Here is a 27,497-nt window from a genome sequence, read left to right as displayed (position 1 = left end):
AAGATTAAATCTAGTTCATCCTAAAATCTTGAAATCCTGAAAAATCCCATTCTTGTGATTGTGCTCCTCAGGGATGTGGATGGTGAGTGGAAGTGGGTTGGAGAGACTCAGCCAGACTTCAGAAACTGGGCTGTGGGGCAGCCAGATGATCGAGACTGTGGCGTCCTCACAGGCTGGTTCAAGTGGCAAAGCCGAAGCTGTCTTCAGAAAATGCAATTCCTCTGCTACAAGGAGGAGCTGGTTCTGGTGAGAGAGAACAAGACCTGGGAGGAAGCCCTGGAGTTCTGCAGGGCTCTGACTCTGGACCCCAGTGTAGGTCATGCTGCATACCGCAACCACGGCTATGACCTGGCCAGCCTGCTGTCTGCCGACGACCATCGCTACGCCAGAGAGAAGATGATGGCAGCCATGACTGATGAGGTGTGTGTCAAGGTTATTATAGTTAACGAAAACGAACGAAAAAACGAAAACTAGAATTGAAAAAAACATGAAATAAACTGAAATAAAAATAAAAACTAAGCTTTACAAAAAAACGATAACTAACTGAAACGGTATTGTGTGTTTAGAAAACTAACTAAAATAAAAACAAATTGAAGAGAAAATGTCCTTAGTTTTAGTCTTTGTCAGTTTACAGTATTTCATACATAATAAGCCTAGTATTTTGAGTGGAGAGTAAATATATTTTCCAAGATCTATCATCTTTTATGACCCCTTTCAATCTCACCCGACAAACACCCCATATTACAACAAAAAGAGGAAAGGGGCAAAAAAGACTAAAACTAACACTGAAACTAATAAAAACTAAACTAAAACTAAGCATTTTCAAAAAATAAATACTAAACTAAACGATCAAACCCACCTTAAAAACGAATGAAAACTAAACTGAAATTGAAAACAAAAAGTCAAAACTAATAAAAATAAAAACGAATGAAAAAATTCAAAACTATAACCTTGGTGTGTGTGTGTGTGTGTGTGTGTGTGTGTGTGTGTGTGTGTGTGTGTGTGTGTGTGTGTGTGTGTGTGTGTGTGTGTGGTTGCATTTGGTTTACACTGAGAAGACGGGTGCGTTATTATATTGTCTGAAAATCTGGTCTAGTTCAGCGTTAACATTTCATCTTTAGCAAAGTGATGCTGCTCAGTTTTGCCCAAGCATCTGCTGAGCACAGTGACCCATAGCCTTGGATAGGCTATGGGTCACATTTAAACGTACACGTAAGCCACATTTAAAGTTTTCTTACAGTTTTCTTATTTGACCGTAACGAAACCCTAACCCTAAACTTCACCTAATTGCCTAAACATAAGCGTAACACCAATTTTTGGAATGTAGAGTAATTCAAAGTTTTCAAATTAACTGAAATGGACAAAATGTGACATTGATGCCTACACACTTTGGAGTGATTGTGTCGCATTTTCAATGACGTGCAACTCACAATGACAGGGAATATCCGACCTGTCCGTTTAGATGACAGTCACATTTGCAGATATCTGATGATTCATATCAGATGTATTTCCACATATGATTGTGGCCCGAAACGGATCTGAGAATATTAGGATTCTATGTGGCTTTTATCCCCCTGTTTACACATTCATAATACTGTAACGGGTTGGGGCGCTACTGTGGTGTGTTATACTGTTCTGTGCATGGGGGTTAACTGTGGGATTGACATGTCTGTGGGGATTTAAATGTAACAACACAGGCGAGGCCTGTGCGCGAACCCGGGTCTCCAACTTACAAGCCCAACACGTTAACCATCAAGCTAAAGGGACAATCCTGTAGCGATCCTGGGTCTGTAAGGATAAAAGCCAACACGTGAGCCTTAGCTAAAGGGATTGTCCCTTTAGCTTGATGGTTAACGTGTTGGGCTTGTAAGTTGGAGACCCGGGTTCGCGCACAGGCCTCGCCTGTGTTGTTACAATACATATCCAATCTGTGCCACATGTGAGCAAAAAATCTGAATTGGGTCACTTGTACCAGGCAGCGTAACAGTTAAGTGTTGGTCAAAGTGTTTCTGATTAAACCACTAGCACCATCTAACATGGATGAATCTCTGTTTCTGTTACCTTGTTTCAAGCGACTCTGTCAGTATTGTGGATGCTCGTACGCTAGCTCCGCGTGTCTGATCTTTCTCCAGGTGTGGACGGGCCTGCGCTTCCTGGCTGGCCAGTGGCTGTGGGAGAATGGGGATGAGCTGCAGTACCAGGACCTGCCTCTCTGCCCGGTCTACGGGCAGCACTGTGGCACCCTGCGCAAAGATGGAGCCCGGTCCTGGGAGGTCAGGGACTGTGAGGACAAGAGGAACTTCCTCTGCTTCCTGAGGAAATGAGCTTCTTGTTCAAATCAGGCTCATTTGTTAGTTAGTGTTTTACAGTGATATTAGTCACTCCTAATATTGTGAGGGGAAAATATGTTTAAATTACGTTGCATATAAAATATAAATTATTAATATAGAATATCCTTAATCCAGAATATTATTGTCTCGAGTTTATTGAGTTTTATAGTTCAGATATCCAGATGTCGGTTACACTGGTCTTTGAGAGAGAGAGAGAGAGAGAGAGAGAGAGAGAGAGAGAGAGAGAGAGAGAGAGAGAGAGAGAGACACACATCTAAGCAATGTTCTTCCATATAAAGAATATCTGGTAAATTAGCTATCATAATGAAGACTAATGGCACTATGGCAGCTGTTAGGCCAAACAAAAACCAGTCTGTCTGACAATCCAGATTTGACGGTGACTTTCTCTCTGGTCAGGAATTATAATCTCTTCTTTCAATATATATATATATATATATATTATATATGAAGCGACTCGAAGCTGCCGTTTTTTTTTTTTTTTTTTTTTTTCAGAGTGGAGCGTTTTCAAAAGCTGAGAGATGTTCTGTGTGACGTGAACCGCTTTTTCCAGCCGGGCGATGGAGAAATAGGACGTTGTTTCTCCTCACAAAAAGTGCTCGAGGCGGCGCTTTTTCCACAGCAAGAAATCGCTGACAAACGCTAGTGTATGTGAACACACAGCCTTATATAACCTTTTGCTAATCATTTATTTGTCTTAATGCTGTTTAATATTGGCGTGTGCTTTTGAAAGTTTCTGTCAAAAACGACTTGCATGATGTGCTTAAAGTGATAATTTCTAAGATTTCAGTTTTGTTCTCCTGGGTGACACCTATGGCGATAAGTGGTAATTGCAGGTGAGATATGTTCAGCCATAGTAACCTAGCCTGGGTAAACCCATCCCCCACGTGACCTGCTCTCAGACCTGTTCTCAGTCACTAGGTGACTGGGAACTGAGAGAGCAGGTCACGTGGGGGCTGGGTTTACCTAGGCTAATAGTAACCACCATGCTAGCAGAGACTGGAAAAAAGCAGAGTTGTCGGGAACCTACAGTAGCCTAACCTACAGAGTGAGGCTGCGCTGCGTTTCCCGATCGGCAAGTAGTTCCCAGCGAAGTGGACTGCACGGGGTATCAGCCATATTAACATGGCTTAATACCCTGTGCAGTCCATTTCGCTGGAAACTACTAGATGATCAGCCTGAGGCAGTGTTAGCTCCGCCCACGCGGTGTCACCACAGACACCAATTCATAAATGCTGCAATACTGAAAATGCAAAGGCTTCCATCAATGGGCCATAGGCTCAATCACCACTGCGTTAACGCACTATCCGATAGAGTGACTTTTATTTACATGGAAATCTTTGAGATGATCACTTTAAACATGTCTCTAAACATGATTTAAAGTACACACTGACTATGAGATATTCCTTTGTGGATTTAAACATTAGAGGACACAAGACCATTAACAAAGCATTGACATTGTGTGGAATGTTTCATTCAAAATAATAAAAATTGATGATTGCTTCTATCACCGTGTGTGAACTTGTTTGTGAACCAGGTAGGCAAATAGACAGGCTCGAAGGAAGGTGAAGAGCGAAAGATTTCCATACAAAGTATTTGGCAAGCAAAGCAGTAAACAAAGTGAATCTGATGGAAGCTGGTTACAGAGGCAATCTGAGGAACCAAGATGGTGGCTTCAACATGCTCCACACTGTTGTTTGGTAGATCTCCTGCTTTAGAGACTAAACTTAAACAAGTTGGAAAAAGCAGCTGCATTATAAGATGACTTTATTCATAACTTGTGTTAGGGACCTCCAAGGGCAAGGGGACAGACACAACTTCATTCATGCAGGGCAGGCATACGAGTGCATCCAAATGTCCAGTGTGACATCCCTTCTGTCCTGACCAGCTCAGTGGCCTTGTGGGCTGAGTGTCCCCCCTGAGACTGGGAGGTTGTGAGTTCGATCCCCGGCCGAGTCATACCAAAGACTATAAAAATGGGACCCATTGCCTCCCTGCTTGGCACTCAGCATCAAAGGGTTGGAATTGGGGGGTTAGATCACCATGTGATTCCTGAGCGCGGCGCTGCCACGGCTCACCGCTCCCCCAGGGGATGGGTCAAATGCGGAGAACAAATTCCACACATTGTGTGACAATCAGTGGGACTTTACCTTTACCTACGGTATGATTGGTTACAGATGTTGTCTGTTTCCAGGGACATTTTTGCTGCCGCAGGAGTAAGTGTAAATGTATTTCTTTGGCTGCTAGTTCAGTGAGTTTTGGTTGTAGAGTGATACGACAAATACCATTGGATTGTCATCATCAGTCCACCCATTACTGCGACTACAGTGGCAGTACTTTCGATATAACGACATAACCTGTAACGAATACCTGGGTTTCTAAGGCATTCCTATGCAGTTGCTAGGGCCCCAGGGGTGAGTGACCATAACATGTGGACCATAACTGTTTCCCTATGGGGGATTTCCTATCCTATTCTTCACTGACGACACCCTCTCATCATCTCAGGAGAGCGTCATCATATCATGGAGTCATACGCCAAAATTTATTTGTTGTATCATTAAAGCTTGTTATACTTTCTATTAGTCTCTCATTATTGAAACATAATTCTCTGTGCCGTACACATGCTTTATTTCACAGAAGGTGCGAAGTTTTGGTTTGTAACATATATCTGATGCCTATTTATCCTTTACTTTCTGAAAAATAATGTCTTTCACTACACTAATAACTATGGGTTGTTTTCTGTGAAAAACATCTTCCAACCCAGCTCTTAGAAGGACATCATGCATGTCCCTAGCCCATGCTCCGTTTACCATCATATCCCACTCAAAGACCTTTCTAGAGATTCTGTTGGTATTCAGTCCCAGTATCCTATTCCAAAGTCACATCATACACATACTCCAACGTACCTCATTAGGCTCCCACCCCATATCACCCGTGACAGCCAGGATTGGTACAAACTTATGTACGCCCAAAAAGTATCGTATGGCTCTGTTGTGAACAGCCTCACTTTTGGGGTACTGTTTAAATCCCCACACCCCTGCTACATAGTCCAACACTGGGCAAACACAGGCTTGATTATACAGATTATACTATATAGGCTACATGCAACAACAGTAATTTGCTGTTGCCAGGGCACTTTTCCTGCACCCAGAGGGTCCAGAAACAATGCTGGTCTCAGAGCAGATTATATACATGCAACAACAGTAATTTGCTGTTCCCAGGGCAGTTTTACTGCTCCCAGAGGGTCCAAAAACAATGCTGCTCTCAGAGCAGATTATACTATATACAGTACATGCAACAGCAGTGACTCAACCCATTCCCTCCCACTCTGCTGATGATCAAGATGGTGAGGGCCAACGTTTGAACTCCGCCAGGGAGAAGACATTTTATGGGATATATTATTATTTATGTCTATGATGTGAACAGGGCACTCGCTGTCAGCGCGACACCCCCTGAGGTTTAAAAAAAAGACAGTTGTAGTTTCTCTCTCTTGCCGCTAGAAGGAAGTAAATGATCTATGTTCATTTTACTCTCATATAGAGCCAAAGTCGACATCACTTCCTGCTTCAGCATGCGCACCAAGAGATTTAATCCGCCATTTATTTCCCCATAGACATTTCGTTAAATGCTTATAAAAAATACTTTTACTTGGCAAAACCAACCGATTCAGCTATATTTAGAATCAGGAGAGACTCTAGAACATTTCACTCAGACACAAACAAGTAAATCCACAATTTTTCTTTGCGTTTATGTCAAGTGAAATGTCCTGTGGTCTCTCCTGATTCTAAATATAGCTAAATCATTTTGGTTTGACTAAGTAAAACTATTTTCATAAGCATTTTATGAAATGTCTATGGGAAAATAAATGGCGGATTAAATCTCTTGGTGGTGCGTATGGCTAACCCGGAAGTGGGCATGACTGGGCATGACTGTAACATCAATATTTATAACTAAATAATATAAATCATTTTAATAACAAGCATATTGTAACGTGTTTGGGTAATCTAAGTATTACCTGTAATGTGATGTGCAACATAAGTGTCTCAACGGTAGCTAGGAACTAATGTGTGTGGGTGTGTTCCTAGGGGAAACGGGGTATATAGGACCAGCGGCCGCTGTGCCGCGGGGAGTCAAGATACGGAGTGAGCGAGACCGGTTGTTATGTGTAGAGCTAGCTGTGTGAAGCTAGCTGCTAGGAGCTAACGAAGCCTGTGAATAAAGACCCTGTACCAACTACAACTCTCCGTTCCTTGGTGTATCAGCGATACGCTACATTGGTGTCAGCAAGTGAAGCGGTAGCGCCTCTGATTCGGTCGAGAGGGGAGAGAGTGAGGAGGAACGGCGGAGGAAAAGTTGGAGATCAAAGGCTCGAGCGACCTAGCAGTAGCGAGCTAACTGCTAACTGCTAGCTGCTAAGACCACGTGCGATGGTGCGCGGAGAATGGCCATCGGTGAACGGGAGGAAAGGAGAGCTGACGGCGGGGATCAGCTCGATGCTGGCGGGCATGGAGGCCCGTTTGTTGAGCGAGGTCAGATGGCTGGCGGAGGCGATTCCTGCCTGGGTAATGGAGCTGTGGCGGGCGCTGCGGGAAGTCGGGCAGCGTGTGGACAAGTTGAGCACAGAGGAAGCGCAGTGTGGAGAACGGCCGGAGGAGCCACAAAATAGACTGTGCTGGAGCTGTGGAGAACCGGGCCACGTGGCGAGGTGGTGCCGAGGCGAGCCCGGGAGACGGACCGGGTATGCGGGACAACGACATGGACAGCAGGGAGCCTGCTGGGCATGTGGAGCGATTGGACATTTAGCCAGAGAATGTCAAGAAGCTGTCGGAGATTGGAGAACAGCGAGAGAGGAGAGACGTGCAGGCGGTGAACAGGTGAGGCTTTGTTGGGCTTGCCAGTCACCTGAACATTTAGCTAGAGACTGCACTAAGAGTGCGAACGCTGGAAGAGACACACAGCCGGCGGAGCAGTGCAGAGCCGGTTGTTCTGGGCAGGAGAGTGACGTTTGAGCCGGCCCAGGCTAGCTGCTCTGCATACCAGCCAGTAGTGGGGGAGATCACCATCAGTGACGAGACAGTCAGGATAATGGGGATTGTGTTGAACAGCCAGAAGGAAGGGAGCGACATCATCTGCAGAGCTGTTACAGTCGGGGGAGCGGCACTCGTGTCCCCGGGGGAGCGAGAGGGGTCAAGGCCGGAGGAGACGGCCCAACCAAGCCGCTACACAGCCCCCACGGCTGCACTGCAGAAAGTCGAGGTGGAGATCGACGCCGATGGTGTCCGCCCTGCTGTCCTCAACGCGCCGCCCCCTGGGGGAGCGGGACGGGAGGACGAGCGAGTGCAAGAGGTGGACCTGACAGACGAGGACATAGACGCCATCATGAATGTCGAGGAGGAGGAGTGGAAACGCAGACAGATGGAGGACGCGGAGATCGGTCCGGTGTACGGGTGGGTAGCGGCTGGACGCCGGCCCCCTGTGGAGGAGATTCACCTGTGTTCTGGTGTCACGAAGGGACTGTGGAACATGTTTTCGGACCTGCAACTGGGTGGAGATGGGGTTTTAGAGAGAAAGGGGCACGGGAAGAGCGGGAACCAGTGGGTTGTACCCAGCTACCTGCGGGGGTTGGTGCTACGGGGGACTCACGGGGGCTGCGGCTGGAAGGGTCATTTCGGACCTGAAGTGACACTCCGCCGGGTTCGTGAACTTTACTACTGGGGCAAACACGAGGAGGATGTGCGGGACTACTGCCTTCGTTGTGTTGACTGTAATGTGCTTCAGATGGGACAGAAGCTTTAAAAAGAGGGGATGGAAATAGTGGTTGATGTGAAGATGAGTGTAAAGAGAAAAGAGGGAATGTAAATATTGGGGCTTGTGATAATTGAAATGTGGGTTGAATTAAGGAATGGGAAAAGAAATGGAAATGGTGGTGGTGGAACGGAAATTGAAAGTGTGCTGAAAAATAAGAGGCAAATTGGGGGAATGCAAAATGTTGTGGGGTGGTGTGTTTTGGTACAGGGGGATATGTTGGGTTGTGGGTGTTAACGTGGGCGTTAACCTTATTGTTGGGTGAGGAGTATGTAACGTGTTTGGGTAATCTAAGTATTACCTGTAATGTGATGTGCAACATAAGTGTCTCAACGGTAGCTAGGAACTAATGTGTGTGGGTGTGTTCCTAGGGGAAACGGGGTATATAGGACCAGCGGCCGCTGTGCCGCGGGGAGTCAAGATACGGAGTGAGCGAGACCGGTTGTTATGTGTAGAGCTAGCTGTGTGAAGCTAGCTGCTAGGAGCTAACGAAGCCTGTGAATAAAGACCCTGTACCAACTACAACTCTCCGTTCCTTGGTGTATCAGCGATACGCTACAATATCATATCAACAATAATTTAATGATTAATATAATTCAGCTAGCCTATATTTAGAATCAGGTGAGACCATTAACATCTCATGTTAAATCACCGGGACCAAAACAAAAACAAATAGCTGATTTAAAAAAAGAATCAACGATTTGTTAGTTTTTTGTTAGTTTTTTAAGTTTTGTTGTCTCTCTTGTTTCTAAATAAAGCTGAATGCTTGGTTTGGCGGATGAAATCCTTTGGTTCGTATGCCTAAACCGGAACGGGGCGTGCCTATGGCTCTCTATTACAACTTTTAAGCTGAAGATGGCGGCAATGCTCCTTTAAGCTATACCAACTACTTGCAAAAACGCCAAAGAAGAAGAATAAGTCGACGGTAGCCTGTAGGTGGCGACAAAGTATCGCAGTCACGCAAATTAACTGTAGAAGCCAGCCAAGTAGCTAACATTAGCAGGCAGAGTTTTACTGTAATAACGTTAGCCACACTAGCCGCTAGATGTAGCCTCGCCTCGGCTCCTGGATGTTTCTCAGCCGTTTATGAGTTGGGACCCCGCCACACGGACCCACGCATCAGTCCCTGTCCAGCCCGGTACAGACACGCACACACACGCACGCACACACACACAGTGTCAGTTGTTGTTGTTTTGACAGCTGGCTGTCTCTAACGGGAGACTGCGTAACGTCAAGCCTTAATGTTAGCTACGCTAGTTAGCCAACATTAGCCAGCTACGCTAATTTAACAGCAAATACTGTCGAGCGATTTAGTCCTCTAGCCAGCAAACACAAGGTCAAAGAGAGAGAGTTTTGATGCGGGATGACTCAATATGGTCTTATAGTTGAGCTGTTAGTGAGTTGGTGGGAGCTGGCTCTAGCAGGAGCTAGGCTAGCCCAAATGAGTTAGCTAACTAACTGTCAGGCTAAGGTCAAGAAGCTGGCCAGGCAGGCAGCTAACATGCTACCCAAGTGTCTAAAAAATGTGTTATGTGGCAGCTAGCCATAATGCTATCAGCTTGCCATAACGTGGCTATGTTTAGGTTCACGTGAAGTCATATGAGGAGCAGCTTGTGCTGTTTTGAAGGTTCATATCAGTCGTTAAAGTTGAATTAGCTTGCGGCTAGGTTTGATAAAGCCGTGGTGTTGTTATTAGTCGCTCTTGTAGTTTGACATTAGATTGATTCAGTTTCGTGAAATCTCGTAGCTGGTCAGGTAAAAACTGTCAAGTGAATAACGGAACCGCTCTCCGTTAGGCGTTATTGTCAGCAGAGGCTTTGAGGTTGGGCTAGCTGAACAGAAAGGTGAAGTTAGCTGCTTTAGCTCTCTGGCTCTAAGTGAAGTTAGTGGGTTGTGCTGCTTGTTGTCTCTCTGGCTCTAAGTGAAGTAGTGCTGCTGAGTGTGATGGTGACCATGCTGCTTGTCAGCTAACTGTTTATTTTCTGTCCCACTCTTGATGTGAATGAGCAGACGGCCAACCAGATGCAGTCAGTAGCTGCGTCTTGGCGTCCATATTAGCCCCGTTACTCGTCGGAACTGTTGTTGTTGTGGGATTGGCTGGTGCTTTGGGCGGCAGGCTGTAATGAGAGCATGGCGGCTGTATGCTCACTATCATCCGGGTGAGAAGAAGCTGTCTTCCACTGTCCTGTCCCCCGCATCAGTCAGCTGGCTTTACCTGTGCTGCTTATATAACAGCACAGTCTTCTCCCTGTCCGCCTGCTCTCCCTCATCCTGGATGTCAAGGGCAGAGCTGAGTCTCCACAATGATGATTTTCATTATCAGAATGACAAGAAAAGTAGGCTAGATCCTCAATAATAAAGGAAGAATGGTCGCTACATATAATTGTAGGTCTATGGCACATTAGTAGGGTGTTGTTATGAGGTGTGTGTGTGTGTGTGTGTGTGTGTGTGTGTGTGTGTGTGTGTGAGAGAGAGAGAGAGAGTGGTTAGGGGTGTCACACTGTCTAGGGATGCACAATGATATCAGCACGTCATCGGTATCGGCCGACAAAGGCTTTAAAATGAAATATAGGCAGCGACCCGAAACGTCTAAACATTTCTGCCGATATGACGGGCCGATGTCATCCATGCCTGTTTAGGTAGAGATTAATCTTACAGTTTTGTTTGAAAGAAAACGTCACATAAAAAAATATTGCATGTTTTGCACAAGTTAAGTTGAAGTAGTTTTCTTATTTTGCCTGGTGAATGTGGATGTTTTGAAAAGCATCTCACTAGTGAATCTCACTACTATAATCACGTGGCCATCGGCGCCGCACAATTGCTCAACTGCGCATCTGCGAGTTGCGTCTGCAAGCCCCACAAGGGCAAACCAACGAGGTGCTGCTAGTTGAGTGGGCAAGCATGAGCATGCAAGGCAACGAGGCTAGAGAGGAGCCCACAAAGCAGGCAATATTTCTAGTTGTATTTATGCCTGCATTCTGCCAGTAGGCCAGGGGTTCTAAACCTTTTTTGGCTTGTGACCCTACTTTGACGTTAGGGGTGTCAAAATTAATCGTTTAATCGATGCATCACGAGGTGGACGTGTGAATCGAATCGTTGACAGATGAATCGTTGAATGGTTTATGTTTAGATTTCTGTTGACATTCAGATTTGAAAGCACTTTCTGAGTCAAAAAGGGACTTGATATTTATCTGACTGCTTGTATCAATTGATGAAAAAGTAGCCATGTGCAGTAATAATCTAGAAAATTGAGGATTTCATTTGATACTTGGAACTGCAATACTTCGAGATGCATTGTGATGCATCGTGGAATCGAATCAAATCGTTGACAGATGAATTGTAATCGAATCGTGAGGCCAGTGAAGATTCACAGGCCTGTTTGACATGACAAAAATCTAGGGACCCAATTTTTTTATTTTTATTTTGTTGTCTCTCTTGATTCTAAATAAAGCTGAATGCTTGGTTTGGCGGATGAAATCCCTTGGTTCGTATGCCTAAACTGGAACGGGACGTGCCTTTGGCTCTCTATTACAACTTTTAAGCTGAAGATGGCGGCAATGCTCCTTTAAGCTATACCAACTACTTGCAAAAACGCCAAAGAAGAAGAATAAGTCGATGGTAGCCTGTAGGTGCCGACAAAGTATCGCAGTCATGCAAATTAACTGTAAAAGCCAAGTAGCTAACATTAGCAGGCAGAGTTTTACTGTAATAACGTTAGCCACACTAGCCGCTAGATAGTAGCCACTGTGGCTCACATCCAATCTGTGGTTTTGGATAGACTAGGGATCTCACGCGCTACGCGGCGAGATGCTCGGCTGCTGCGTGGGCCTCGCCCTATTGGCGCACGTGCAATGTCTCCCTCTCTCTCTCTCTCCCTCAGTCTCTCTCCCTCAGTCTCTCCCCCTCTCTGTCTCTCTCCCTCAGTCTCTCTCCCCCTCTGTCTCTCTCCCTCAGTCTCTCTCCCCCTCTGTCTCTCTCCCCCTCTGTCTCTCTCCCTCAGTCTCTCTCCCCCTCTGTCTCTCTCCCTCAGTCTCTCTCCCCCTCTGTCTCTCTCCCTCAGTCTCTCCCCCTCTCTCCTCTCTCTCCCTCGCCTCGCTCTCCCTCTCTCTGTCTCTCTCCCTCTCCCTCAGTCTCTCTCCCCCTCTCTCTCTCCCTCAGCCTCTCTCGTGTGTGTGTGTCACTGATGACATCACTGAACTATAGCCTCGTGTGTATGTGTGCGTGTGTGTGTGAGTGAATTTATGACATCACTGATGAAGTCATCAGTGGGTCAGACAGAGAAACAGACAGAGCCCTAGCTCCCTTTTATATACCGATGATGATGATGATGTGAACCATAATGTGATTTAAATCATGCTCCACAAGCCCCAGTGGCTACTAAATAATACAATTGTATTGTCTTAGGATAGAATAGGACTCCAAATGATGTTAGTTACCAACGTGACTGCTAGGGTAGACTAATTCCCAGTGAGGACAGAAGCCCAGGTGGCTGACAGACAGACAGGCATATAACAGGCAGGCAGGCAGGCATACAGACAGACAGCTCTGTTTGGATCTGGGCTGTGTCTCACCCAATGTTGATCAAACAGATTTGTGTGTGTGTGTGTGTGTGTGTGTGTGTGTGTGTGTGTGTGTGTGGCCAATTGTCACTGAACAGCCAGCTGTTGAATTATGTCAGGGAATACAACGTAGGCAGCTGTGTGTGTGTGTGCGCGCTTGGGCCTGCTCTCCTCTAGGGCTGCATGATATTGAAAGACTTGTATTGTGATTCCAGGGTTTTCCCTGGCTTTTGGGCTTAGGGGCTGTGTCGCTGGGCGGGGTGGGTGGGTTGGAGGGTTGGGGGGGGGGCTGGTCAGGCCATCGGTAGTCTCGCTGGCCAGCCTCCCCTCCCTTCCGTGAGAGGAGTCTGGCCGCACGGAAACAGGCTGCTGGCATAAGCCCTCCCCTGCTCTACAGCTGCTCTCCCATTGGAGTGACTGTTTCAGTCGCTGCCGGATGTCCGCTACCCGCTTATTACAAGCTCTGTCATTGGCTCCGACCATGTCAATCAGAGCGGCTTCTGCTCCCTCCTCTCTGTGTGTCACTGTAAATAGTCCCCTGCCGCCACAGTGAAAACAACAACGCTAACTAGCTAGCAAGCTAACGGCAGAAACCTACACGCTAGCTCGCTGCTACACGCTGAAAACGGCAAGTTGGATTGTTTGAAACTATTTTCCAAGGGCACTGCCGCTAAGCGCCGCCCATCGCAGTTCCAGAATGGTGAATAGCGCTGCCAGACTCCTCTTCCGGAAGGGAGGGGAGTCTGGCCAGTGAGACTAGGCCGTCAGGGGTAGAGAAAACTGGAAATGTTTTCAATTTAAAAAAGCAATTTCACATCATTTTGGACCATTATTATTACCATTATTTGTATAAAATTTTAAAAGGCAGAGCAGATAAGTAGTCCTAAAATAGTCCACTGCAGACCGACATTGATTTTACATTAAGGTGGTGCCCGAAATGGCTTGCGTGCTGCGCCTCAGCATTATAATGGTAGGGAAAACCCTGGATTAATTTGTGCAAGTTAAATTCAGATACATGTGTGAACACAACCTTCTCTGTGAACCGGAGTGTAGTAGATTAATAGCTTTAGCTCAATTTGAAACTGCTGTTTCTTTGTGTGTTTGAAAATGCAGCAACACAGGTTTGCACAGAAAGTGGCTCAATTCCCATATTCAAAACAGCCATGGTAAATAAATAAATGAACTGCAGCTTGGCCTTTCTACTGTTAATATTGTGTGCATCATCTAGCAGGGATTTCCCAAACCACAGAAACACCATGTTCAAACTAAGCATCGACTCTTAACTCATTGAGTGCCAATGACGACAATCGTCGTCAGTTCAAATAGTAACGTAGAGTGCCAATGACGACGATTGTCGTCAATTGCGTTTTTTGACGGTGGGACGTGGATCAAAGCCTGATACATCTCCTGTAAAAATTTGGGGCATGTTGAATGTGTATAACCTATTTTACGGACCCATTAGGTGGCGACAGTGCTCTCCAGATTAGAGAAAGGTGAGGAAAAACAGAAGAAGAAGCCCCGTGATGAAACGGAAACCGCATCGGTATGCATCGATATGCATGAAGCATAACGTTAGCTGTGCCTGCAGCAGCCAATCTGCTCCCACAATTGAGCCCCTCCGTGTCCGCTGCGATAGCCCCTCCACATGATTAGTTGTGGAGTTGTTATTATTCTCAGTTGGAAGCGCTGGGAGCCGGTGACAAATACACGAGGAACGCTGTGAAAAAGCTGGGTTTTCAGTGCAGAGCAAACGCAGCAGAGAGCCACCAGAGACACACCCACGGAGGAGGGGTTTGCAGTTGAGGGGGGGGGGGGGGGGGGGGGGGGCACGCAGGGCAGCATACAACACCGTCCCAGACAGACCCAGCAGGCTCGATGGACAGATTGGCAAGCTAGAATATCTGATGCCCATTGCCCACCAGCAGTAAATCAAGACCAGCAAGAAAGTGTAGGGTCTGCGCACGCAGGGGCCAGCGCTGCTGGTTGCAGCTAAAAAATATTATTTTGCAAACAAAATTCCTTTGTTTTCGCTGTTTTATTGAAGGAAATTATTTTTGAGGTGTCACTACATCAGAAAATATTAGCTTCAGAGTCAGTGATGTGCTTGAAATGCTTCATTTCACAAAAGGCTGATTATCTCAGCTTCTAATTTGAAACGTCTGTTTTTGGTGAAAACCACCTATCTTCTCCGGCTGATAACTAAAGAACGGAAAATGATATCAATAAACTTTTTTTTGCTGATGATACAATAGAGTATCATCGTTCTTTGGGCGTGTTCGGTGTTTACATAGTAATATCACACAATATTCTGTGGGCCTCGAGAAATCACTGAAAACGCTCTGAAAGGGCTGGCACTGGGAGCATCCGTCTTCCAAAAGTGGCTGGCACTCAATGAGTTTAAGATGAAACATTGTCGTGGTGAGTGTGACGTCATTCATGGGCCATTTTCACAGCAGCCATTTTGCGTCTAAAAGGCTTTGTAAACACAGGTGCAACCAAAACATTAATGAGGGTTTCCAACTCCCCAATCCATTTAGGTGTTCCAGTGCTGGGGCCCTCATTCATGTTTTGCGTGCAGTGCCTGCCTTCTCCACACAAAATGGCTGCTGTGAAAGAGGCCAATTGGCAATGCATGGCAGCCTGTAGAACACGGGACAGGTGAGGTGAAAAACAAGCCCTCTATCCATTATATCCCATTTATTATGAGACAATCGTTTAGAAAATCTCTGCACGGAAAGACGTTAGGAGAAGTTAAATTAGCTACTGATGCCATAACCTCTTGTGGATTTTTTTGAATTTACTTTATATTTAGCTCGTGGTCCCAATGACTTCATGGAGTTGGGCAGTTTGGAGACTTTCGGGAGCAGTCTTTCAGCAGATGGTTACGTAGTGTTTCCAGTAGGTTTTCTGCTTTTTGGGCCAGGGGGGTTGTCAATGTGCTGCTGTTTGTTTGTTTACATTTGAAAGTTGGTCCCCATGCACTTCAGTTGTTTAGGAAGATGTTGCAACAGTGTTTTGCTGCGAAACAGGCACCGGTAAAAACAAGTGAACATACTTGTTAAGACAAGACAAATAGTAACATAAACCTTTTATGACTTTGAAAATGTGAAAATCATGAGCCATCCATAGAATAGATTGTGTGCATTATAGGGATGGGCATTTCTAGCAAAAACACTATTCGAAATTCGCTGGCCAAAGTCGACTTTTAATCGAAATTCGAAAATAAAAATAAAAATGTTAAAAAAAAAAAAATGTAAAAAAAAAAAAAAAAAAATGTAATTTTTTTTTTTTTTTTTTTTTTTTGTGAGTGAAATGTTGCATTGTCTCCCCTGATTGTAAGTCTAAGGCTTTATTAATTAATAGAAAAAGCTTCTGCTGTGGATTTTTAGCTCAAACAAGCATTGCACCACTGAAGTAAAGAACATCTTACATGACATTGACATTTTCGAAAATAAAAAACAGTTTTGACAATCATGAGTGGTTCATTAAATATTTAGTAGGCTCAGGTCTGAGTGCCAAACGGGTGCCAAAGTCACCCCCTCTCCCTCTTCATGGGATTTCATCCGCCATTCATTTTTCCATAAACCTTGCTTAAAATGCTTATAAAAATTGTTTTACTTGCTCAAACCAAGCGATTCGACTATACTTAGAATCAGGGCAGACAATGCAACATTTCACTAAAAAAAAAAAAAAAAAAAAAAATCGAATTTCGAATTTCAATAATAAAAGTCGACCTTGATAATAACAACGATTATTCGAAAATTCGAAATTCGATGCCCATCCCTAGTGCATTAGGTTTATTATTGCTTAAAGGTCAAAGTCATTTCATATTGCAGTTTTAAGAAGCTGAATCTCTTTCCCCTCAGAGGAAACGACAGCTTCCTGGGATTTGGAAAATGCAGCATTTGCTATTTAGACTCATTTGTGCAGCGTTTTAGAAAACCTGTTTTCTTGTGGGTGTGTGTCAGCAGTAGCAGACTCCAGCCCTTATTTAGCATGATTTAGCTATGCTACACTTCACCACAACACACACTCAGCCATAAGTAGGTTTGGGTACCGAAACCCGGTTCCACTATTGCATTGTTTCCCAAACTGTGGGCTCCGCCTGGTGGTCCGCCAGAGAATTGCATTTTTTTTTTACAAACTGTTTTTACATGCACATTAAAACCTGAGGAGTAGCCGGATTGGGCCGATTTTTGGATATTGGAAATATCACAATTTTTTACATTTAATTTTATTTGAAACTAGAAGACCCAAGGAATCGATGTGTAACAACCATGTCATGCTAGTTTGTAGGGCTGTGGCGATTCACTTATCTCCCGATTCGATACTATCACGATTCTTGGGTGCCGATTCGATTTATATTGCGATTCTTAAGTATTGCGATTCTACGATTATTGCGATTCGATATTACGATTTATTGCGATTTTTGTTTATATCTTTCTTTTCTTTTTTCAGTTTGTTTGCTTTTTTACACTAGATTAGAACATGGGGAAAGTTGAATCATACACTAGAGACTGTATATTATATATCATGAGTAGGGCTGGGCGATATAGTTAAAAACAGGGGCGGACTGGGATCATAATTCAGGCCGGGCATTAGATACCAAGCAGGCCAGGGTGATATGGGCCAACGCGCGTGAAATTTGGGCCGTTTGAAGCCAGATTTGGGCCGTTTGAAGTCCAATTTTACAATGAGATGCACCCACTTTAACCCTGAAGTGTAATTATTACTTCAGACTAACTAATAAAGTAATAAAACCACTAGTAAACCAGTAGGCGGCGCCTGGTCTGCTGTTCAGTGAGTTGCCTGACTGCAAGCACCCAAAAAAAAAAAAAAAAAAATTTTTTTTTTTTTAATTTGCGATTATCGATTCTGGAATAAAAGATCGATCCAAAAAATCGTGACATTAAAAATCGCGATACTTAGGTGAATCGATTTTTTCCCCCACCCCTACTAGTTTGTCAGGAAGGTAGCTAAATAACACTCCAAAGTTAGGCTAAATTTTGGTGAGGGAAGAACATTTCCAAAGGTGTCACAGCCTAATTTTGGCAGGTGTGTGTAAGTGTGTGTGTGTGTGTGTCCGTTTTGAACCAGCTAGTAGCCTTATATTGTTATTTAGCCTTTCTACTGCTATTGCATGGTTAAATCAGCAAATTTTATTTTAGATGGGGGGGGGGGGGCGGTTGGTATAAGCAGTGAAAGTGGTCCCTGGGAAAGTTGATTTGGTACGTAGTGGTACTTGGACGGAATAGTTTGGGAACCCCTGCACTATGGCACCGGTTCCCTTACAACCGTTACTACCGGTACTGAATTGCAGCGCAGATTTCGGTGCATCAGAGTACCGCAGGAATGAGTCCGGCAGGCCTGGATGTTAGCCTGGATGTTAGCCTGGATGTTAGTTAGCACTTCTGGTTCCTTCATCTAAAAGGCAACGGGATTTTTGTATGGGGATTTTGGTTAAATGCATGATGAAATAAGGTCTGTGGTTAACACAAGTTTATTAAACCGCTAACTTTGTGTTCAGCAAGATCATCTTCACAAACGAGGACCACTGTTATGACTTCGAAGCACAAATTACATTTTTTTGTTTTGTTTTTTGTTTTAAACACGATTTTCAGAAAACACTTCCAAGTCATAAAAGCAGTCCTCTATGTCCCCTAAGGAAGTTAAATAAACTGGAATGACACTTCAGCTCGACCTTAAGATTCCAAACACAGAAATGCAACAAAATGAATCTACCTTTCCCCTCCTTTATCCTGTCTGCTAGTTAACCCGAATGTTCAGCTGCTGCTTCCTTCAAGGTCACAGCTGTCATTGAATAAAGCCATTAGATGCCCTGTGTGTGTGTTCAAGTTCAAGTTCAAGTATATTTATTGTAATTGTTAAATTGCTCCAACAACGAGATATAGACAAGCATCTCCCTGAGACGTACAGTGCAACACCAGGTAAAGTGCATCGGCCCAAATAATAAATACATACAATAAATAAATACATGATTCTATAAAGGCATCAGAGTTAGTGACTGTTCAGTAGTGCATGTAAACAGTGAGTCCAGAATGTTGTACAGAGTTCGTGAGCAATGAGTGTGTGTTTCGAGGGGTAGTGTTCAGCAGGCTGACAGCTTGTGGGAAAAAGCTGTTAAGCATCCTGGAAGTTTTAGAGCGGATGGACCTGTATCTCCTACCTGAGGGCAGGAGGACGAACAGATGATGAGCCGGGTGAGATGAGTCCTTGATGATGCTGTGGGCGCGGCGCAGGCAGCGAGAGGAGTAGAGGGAGTGTGTGTGTGTGTGTGTGTGTGTGTGTGTGTGTGTGTGTCACACACACACACACACACACACATATAGTGATACAAATCCACTGGCTGATGGCTGATAGCAGATGGGATTTACTAACATATTTCTGCCTTTTATTGAGTTTTGAGGGGTTGTTGTGTTGCCCATGTGTGTAGCTACCTAGCTAGCTAAGCTCGCTGCCTGTTGCTGTACTAAGCTACGCCAGCCTCAAAACATCAACAGTTTACCGGCGGCGGCATTGTACATTATTCATTTATTAAATCGACTAGTATTTCTGGTGCCAACTAATAGCTAACTAAACTAACGTTTAACCGACTAGTCGCGCACATCCCTAGAGGGATGTATTGAGGCCAGAGCTTCTCGTCAGCCTTCCTCTTCTGGCTTTGCCCAGAAGTCTTCTCTGGCAGGCGGCAGGTGGCGCTCAGAGCTGGAACACCAAAACCTATTTCAGACACGTCACACCAGTGTCCGCTTCCCAACGGGCGCTGCTTCTCTCTCCCAGTGAAAGGACTTTCACATAGCTTCCAAAACCCTGGAGAATCCCTGGGGTCTTTCAAAAGAGAGGGAGAGAGACATTCATGTTTCGTGACGTCGTCAGCCAACGTTCTGCCTCACTACAGCCAAGACTCTGACGCGCGCGAGCACACACACACACTCGCGCGCGCGTGCATGCACACACACACACACACACACACGCGCGCGCACGCACACACACACACAGTGTAAACAGAGTTGTCTTCTCCTGGTTCCCCTGTCTTCCTCTCTTCTCCTCTCTCCTCTTCAGAGATGGGAAAATACACACATTCTTTACTACAGTTAGGCTGCGTCTTCCCTAAGCTTCGTTTTCTCAGCTCCAGCGCCCTTTCCTCATTAAAAGCAACAGGAAGTGTCCTCAAGGTGCACAAAAGGCGCCCGCTCCAGACGAGTGCTAGCTAGACGAGCGCTGCAGTGGGCGGTTTTTCAAATCATTGCTCCAAGGCTGCACGTTTGCATTTGGGAGACTGTTGCCAGCTTTGGTTGATGATGGACAGTATTTACCATGTTTTTCAAAGCACTGTAATCATGGTAACACGGTAATCACGGTACCACGGTTTTAATGATAATGAAAATTTTAAACGGTACGGTTATCGTAAGGAATTTTATCACGGTTATCATTAAAACCGGTTATCGTTACATCCCTAATTCAACGTTTGCGCAAGTAAAATGTGAAAAAGCTCTCAAATAAAGTATAAAAGTAAAAAGTATTTCTACCGGGTGTTTCTGTCCAACACTAACTGAAACTCACATCATATTCATATAATTCGAACATTATTAAACATAAACGATCCCCTCCAAACATGTTTTAAGATGTATAAAGAATATACTTTTATTAATAATTTGTATGATATGGTATTTCCACACAGAAAGGTGCACATAATGCATGCTGGGAGAGCATGAGATGAGAGGGATAGACAAACATTACATGGTTTGTCTGCCGTGCATTAAGACTAAAGTTACGAGCCTGTTTTGAATATGGAAGTAGTAGAAAGTACAGATATTTGTATTAAAATAGGGAGTAAAAGTAAAAAAGGTGTCGGAAAAATAAATACTGATACCTGAAAATTCAAGTTAAGTACAGTAACAAAGAATTTGTTCTTACTAGTTACTTCCCATCTCTGCTCCTCCTCTCTCTCCTCCTCTCCTCTCTTCTCTCCTCTGTACTCTCCTCTCCCCTCCTCTCCTCTCCTCTCCTCTCCCCTCCTCTCCTCTCCTCTCCTCCTCTCCTCTCCTCTCCTCTCCTCTCCCCTCCTCTCTCCTCTCCTCCTCTCCTCTCCCCTCCTCTCCTCTCCTCTCTCCTCTCCTCTCCTCTCCTCTCCTCTCCTCTCCTCCTCTCCCCTCCTCTCCTCTCCCCTCCTCTCTCCTCTCCTCCTCTCCTCTCCCCTCCTCTCCTCTCCCCTCCTCTCCCCTCCTCTCTCCTCTCCTCTCCTCTCCTCCTCTCCTCTCCTCTCCTCTCGCCTCCTCTCCCCTCCTCTCTCCCCTCTCCTCTCCTCTCCTCTCCTCTCTTCTCTCCTCTGTCCTCTCCTCTCCTCTCTGCTCTCTCCTCCTCTCCTCCTCTCCTCTCTCCTCCTCTCCTCTCTCCTCCTCTCCTCCTCTCCTCTCCCCCCCTCTCCCCTCTCCTCTCCCCTCCTCTCCTCTCCTCCCCTCCTCTCTCCTCTCCTCCCCTCCTCTCCTCTCTCCTCTCCTCTCCCCTCTCCTCTCCTCTCCCCTCCTCTCCTCTCCCCCCCTCTCCCCTCTCCTCTCCTCTCCTCCCCTCCTCTCTCCTCTCCTCCCCTCCTCTCCTCTCTCCTCTCCTCTCCTCCCCTCCTCTCCTCTCTCCTCTCCTCTCCTCTCCTCCCCTCCTCTCTCCTCTCCTCTCCTCTCCCCTCCTCTCTCCTCTCCTCCCCTCCTCTCCCCTCTCCTCTCCTCTCCTCCCCTCCTCTCTCCTCTCCTCCTCTCCTCTCCTCTCTCCTCTCCTCTCTCCTCTCCTCTCCCCTCTCCTCTCCCCTCCTCTCCTCTCCTCCCCTCCTCTCTCCTCTCTCCTCTCCTCCCCTCCTCTCCTCTCTCCTCTCCTCTCCCCTCTCCTCTCCTCTCCTCTCCTCTCCCCTCCTCTCCTCTCTCCTCTGTCCTCTCCTCCTGACTGTTGTCAGGCAGCTGGTGAGTCATCACAGCACAGCTTCCAGGTGCATGATGGGAAGGAAGGGGGGGGGGGGGATGTGAGAAGAGAAGATGGAGAGGAAAGAAGAGTAGGCTGGCGTCAGTGTTGAGGCTGTAGGCAGTACAGACTGTGTAATGGGAGGAGGACGAGTAATAAGAGAGGTAGTAGTAGTAGTAGTAGTAGTATGGCTGGGCGATATGGACCAAAAATCATAACGCCGGCTGAACGGCAAAACACAATATATATCTTGGTATTTTCTACAAAGTGACCTAAATGTACTTTTTTTAAATTGACCTTAAGCACAAAATCAAATATCACAATACAATTTTTTCGTGTTTTGACAAGCTGCGGAGGAACCCTGTTTTGTTACAGGTCTGCTATAATTTCATTATTGGAGTAATACATAATTATTTGGCAGATATTATTTTATTTATTGTATGCTTTATACAGATGATTGCCCTTCCAGGGTTTCCTGTCTCTGCAACCCCCGCCCCCCCGTTTAAGTTTTTATTGTGTGCAAATAAATCTCTACAAATAAAGAGCCTGGTCTTCTACCTGCTCTATTTGTAAGGCACCTTATAACTCTTGTTAAGATTTCGTGCTGTATAAATGTAAAATCGATTGATTGATTGATAAAGATAAATTAAACTAAACTAAATATATATATCATGCATCCCTATTTTCCATTGGTACCTTCGCCAATGAAGTTGGCCAAGATGTTCTATTTTCGTCTGTTTGTCTGCAGGATATCTCAAAAAACTCTGTACAGATTTGCAGAAAACAGAAAACCCACTGGCCACAAGGGGGCGTCGTAATTATAGGCGTGTTCAATCACAAAAAGGTGACTAACCTCGAAATGGATTTTCACATAACACCACAGACAGAACTTTGTCGAGAGGTTGGTGGAAGTATACAGTCTAGCGGCCTCTAGTTTGTGTTGCGTGTCTCTCTCAGCTATCTGTGACCTTCCACCTTGGTTGTGTTGTGTTTCTGCCAGCTGGGTATTTAAACATGGCGGCTGTGATTGACTTTGATCCAGTGTGTGATGACGCGGGTCCTGTCAGCAGCCTGTGATAGAGAGGCTGCTGTCCTGGACTGAACCATCAACAAAATGCATACAACACAGTGTTGGGGGGGGGGGGGGGGGTCTGTGTGTGTGTGTCTGTTGGTTGGGGGGGGGGGGGGGGGGGGGGGTATGGATATACTGAAGATCTGTGTGTGTTTGTGTGTGTATGACCCTCAAGACCCACCTCTTCACACTCGCCTTCACCTGCTAAACCCCACCATCACTTATTTTCTATTTATTTTACTACTACAAATGTAATATTAAATGATTTTACTCTGTGTGTAAAGCGACTTTGAGTACCTATAAAAGCGCTATATAAAGCCGTTTTCACAAATGCGTACAGGAACATTGCCTGTAAATCAATATCGGCCATGAACGTGAATATAGCTGCCGGCACTGCAGAGCGGGTGGGGAGTGACGTGTGCACTTGGATGGGGAATCGTCCTTATTTTGGGGGTCGGCAAAACTCCGATGGTGAAATAAGTTCGCTTGTCACACAATAAATCACACTCGTTTGACTTAAGAGGGGCATGTATGTTGTATCCTTCACATTCGCTAACCAGTCTTTGAACTGAAATCTTTGAAGACGTTGGGATCCCTGTCTGAGAGAAATAGCCTGGCTGGTTCGATGTTTATCCGTTCACCTGCGTCGCGTTGAAGCACTTTTTACAGACTGGCTTCGTTTGATGTGTCCAGGAGCTTGCCTTCGCTGTCAGCAACATAAGCAAAATACTTCCACATTTCGCTTCGTGCATTTGCTTTCTCTACATACAAGCGTTGGGCGGCTGTGTTTACGCTGGCTTGACGCTGCCTGGATACTACTCTGCACTGCAGCCCATGACTGCAGCGCATGCCTGCTCGCATCGCATTTCCTTGTCGAACTCCGACGTTAAACGTTTGCTGCTCGTCACAAAATAACACTCGTTTTGGGAATGTAGCCTAATGATGTTATCTATCACACCCGCTAACCTCTTGCTCGTTGAACAAGTCGGCATTTATCAGCTCAGCTGCTATTGTTTCATGTTAATTTTGGATGATTTAACATTGCTTTGATGTGCGAATGATTAGATTATGCACGCTGGAAGTGAAGGTTAAGCAACGTGTGTACACCTCGCCCATGAGAGAAGGACCAGCAAATGAAATGACTTGACACGTTTCACACTTGAGTCGCTCTGCCAGCATACCGGTCCTGTCACTACCGAGGAGCTAGTAAAAGATCAGCGATCGCGGGGCCGCGCTTGGCATAGACCACTTTCTGGTTATTTCCCGGTATAAAGCGCATGTGTGAAAACGGCTTAAGTTGAATGTATTATTATTATTATTATTATTATTATTATTATTATTATTATTATTATTATTACTATGTGACGTGTGTGTGTGTGAATATGCTGGAAGGAGGCTGATATGACGCTCTGGACTGACTGACACCAGCATGTTATGGCTAACTAACTAACTAGGGCTGTGCAATAAAATCGATTATTATTATTATTTCTTTCTACAATACTGTGCCGATATTTCAGAAAAATATCGTGATATATCGCCATATCGATTTTTTTGCACAGCCGTGTGTTCAGTGACACAATAAGAATACTTTTTATTTCAGTGCGTTCAGTAAGACACTCAACATTCAGGAGTTTAGACTCAATTTGTCCACTAAGTATATCAATATAAAGTGATGTACATATTATGACACTACCTGGGTGGTACACAGTGTGTTGTATTTTTAGTTCTATTTTTTAGCTGTCAGTAAATTATGTAGAGTATTGCAATATATCGCAATATGTATTGTATCGCAATGTATCGTGATACAATCGTATCGCGACCCATGTATCGTGATACGTATCGTATCGTGAGGTCCTTGACAATACCCAGCCCTAGAACCTAGAACTCAGAAGCTGGGCTGGCTCCCCGTGGATGCTAGATATGTTCAGCTCCAACTTAACATTGTCCATAACATCTATAACAACAGAGCCCCTGATTATCTTAGCAATCACTTTCAGAGGAGTGCAGATACACACTCCCACAACACTAGAGCCAGTACTGCTGACTTACGTCTACCTGGCTTTAAAACAAACCTAGGTAAGTGCTCCTTTAAATTTATCGGGGCCAAAAATGTGAACATGTTGCCCCTCCACTTAAAGTGTACAAGCAGCCAAGGTGTTTTCAAGAAGAAGGTCAAATTATGGCTTCTTGATCAAGTCCATGTCTAGGCTATGATGTACAGCTTCTTTTGTGTATTTTGATATGCATGTTTTTTTTTATCTCTCATTGCATAAATCATACTGTATTGAATGCTTCTGTTAATTATTTCATGTTTATATTGTTGTTGTTGTTTTCTATATCTACCTGTTTTAGACCAAGGACCACAATGGAAATAAGTCTTGACTTTATTGTGCTTTATCCTTGATGTTATTCTTTGAGATCCGTGTCTGTACTTTGTTCAGTATATTGTATTTCAATTTGTAACCGTCAAATAAAATAAAATAAAATAAAATCTATAACTAACATACTTTTGAAGTGACACTGTATATAGTGTCACTACCCAGATCGACAGAGGGCAATGTTTCCCCCAGAATTCTTTTCAGGCCTAGGTGGTACCCGTACCCAACCTGGCGCACGGGATGGCACATTTATATATTTATATTTATATCTGCATTCAAATTTTTTGATTGCTCACTCAGTATATTGACTTAAAACAAAGTGATCACAAGGAGAGGATGGCGACTTAATAAACTGCATTCATTGCAGAAAAATAAGCTGTGTAACCTCTGACCTTTGCAAAACATAACAGGGATGCAAACTCATGTGGAGTGAAAATGGTGACGCCTCATGAATCATCCTGAGGGTTTCTCAGAACAAGAATATTACACAAGAAGAACATACAAAGAAGAGAAATCAAATCAAATCAAACCTAACATCCACTCGTTTCCTCTCTCTCCAGGAAGTGGTGACCCTGCCTGCCTGACCCCCAGTCCCCATCCCCCGTCCTGCTCGGGTTAGTGTGCTGCTGCTGGCGGTGGATTGGAGCGCCCTGATTGGAGGTTTTGTGGTGGATTGGAGTGCTCTGATTGGAGGATTTGCTGCCAGCGGTGGATCGGAGCGCCCTGATTGGAACTTTTGCTGTGGATTGGAGTGCTCTGATTGGAAGGTTTTCTGTTGGCGGTGGATTGGAGCGCCCCCTGATTGGAACTTTTGCTGTGGATTGGAGCGCTCTGATTGGAGGGTTTTCTGCCGGCGGTGGATTGGAGCGCTCTGATTGGAGGTTTTGCGAGGTGGTTTTCCGGTCTGGCGCCGCCTCCCCCCGGGGCCGGCGTGCGCTCCCAGCAGCCCGTGGTGCCCTGCGCCCCGCCCTCCCCGTCGCTGCGCACCAGAGCCCATGCCCCCGGTAAGACGTGACGCCACAACGGGCCATGCTCTGTGGCGGTTACACCCATATCTGGGGCCTATGTTCAAACATTTGGACCAATCTGAAATGATGCAGTTGGATTACATATTAATTGTGGAATTCATCAGGTGATCACATCAAATGCCTATGAAACAGCATTTAGGCAATAATACAATACAGTTATAGCTACTACTAATAAATGATCTCATAGTTGGATAGATGGATAGATAGATGGATAGATAGATAGATAGATAGATACAGTAGATAGATAGATAGATAGATAGATAGATAGATAGATAGATAGATAGATAGATAGATAGATAGATAGGTAGATACAGTAGATAGATAGATAGATAGATAGATAGATAGATAGATAGATAGATAGATAGATAGATAGATAGATAGATAGATAGATACAGTAGATAGATAGATAGATAGATAGATAGATACAGTAGATAGATAGATAGATAGATAGATAGATAGATAGATAGATAGATACTTTAGGGAAACTTTAGCGTTGCAGCAGCAATTTGCATAAATGACAAAAACACAATGAAAAACAGACAATACAATATTATATACATACAAAAACGACTACTATAATAATAATAATGAATTGGATTTATATAGCGCCTTTCCAAGGCTCAAAGCGCTTACACAGAATCATTATTTGTTCACACCATTCGTACCGGTGGTTCATAACTACTATTCAGAGGGAAAACTCCTGGTCTGGGCCTTCCATTCCTACTTCATGAAATTAACTGTAAGGCATATTACATTATGTTACGGTTAATGTCTACTTTAAGTACAAAATGTGCATTGTATATTCATAGGAGGGGAGTCGTAAATGGCTATTGCGGTGGGCAGGTAAGACCTCCCGCAACGGCCTTTACTGCAGGGGTGTCAGGCTTTTTGCTGACAGGGGCATTATGTTTGGGTAATATTTGCAGTGTAAACATATGTTTGGGTAATATTTGCAGTGTAAACAAACGGTGTCAATAAAATGCACGGCTCTATGACCTCATTGCACTTCCGTACTGAAGCGCTGTATGAATAATGTTTGGCATTGCTAAATCTCTCGTCACCAGGAGGAGGCGCCGTGCGTCCGCCAGGAGCCATGTGCCTCCCTCACACCAACAACATGGAGAGCAAGCTGCAGGGAGGCAGGGCTTCGCTGGGAGGCGTCCCTCTGGAGCCCTTCGTACACCAGGTGTGTGTGTGTGTGTGTGTGTGTGTGTGTGTGTGTGTGTGTGTGTGTGTGTGTGTGTGTGTGTGTCTATGCATGTTTGAATTGAGGTGGAGCTGTTTTGCGTATATGAAACTTTATCTGTCCCCAAATTCACCGGCCACGTCCCTGTTGT

General features: G+C 45.0%; 1 protein-coding gene across 1 annotated transcript in view; it reads left to right on the top strand.

The window, feature by feature from the left end:
• The first annotated feature begins 9,167 nt into the window (after positions 1 to 9,167).
• The window catches only part of ip6k1 (inositol hexakisphosphate kinase 1), a 34,653-nt gene continuing 16,323 nt past the window's right edge, over positions 9,168 to 27,497 (top strand). Inside the window, exons 1-3 of the mRNA XM_083661007.1 lie at positions 9,168 to 9,291; positions 25,693 to 26,136; positions 27,225 to 27,346. Coding sequence (XP_083517133.1) covers positions 27,254 to 27,346 — 93 coding nt within the window. The 5' untranslated portion in view covers positions 9,168 to 9,291; positions 25,693 to 26,136; positions 27,225 to 27,253. The remainder of the gene's footprint in view (positions 9,292 to 25,692; positions 26,137 to 27,224; positions 27,347 to 27,497) is intronic.

Source organism: Poromitra crassiceps (assembly GCF_964638095.1).
Source record: "Poromitra crassiceps genome assembly, chromosome: 25".
Classification (NCBI taxonomy): Eukaryota; Metazoa; Chordata; class Actinopteri; order Beryciformes; family Melamphaidae; genus Poromitra; species Poromitra crassiceps.
The sequence above is the reverse complement of the archived record's forward strand: the minus strand, read 5'-3'. Positions and strand labels throughout refer to the sequence as shown.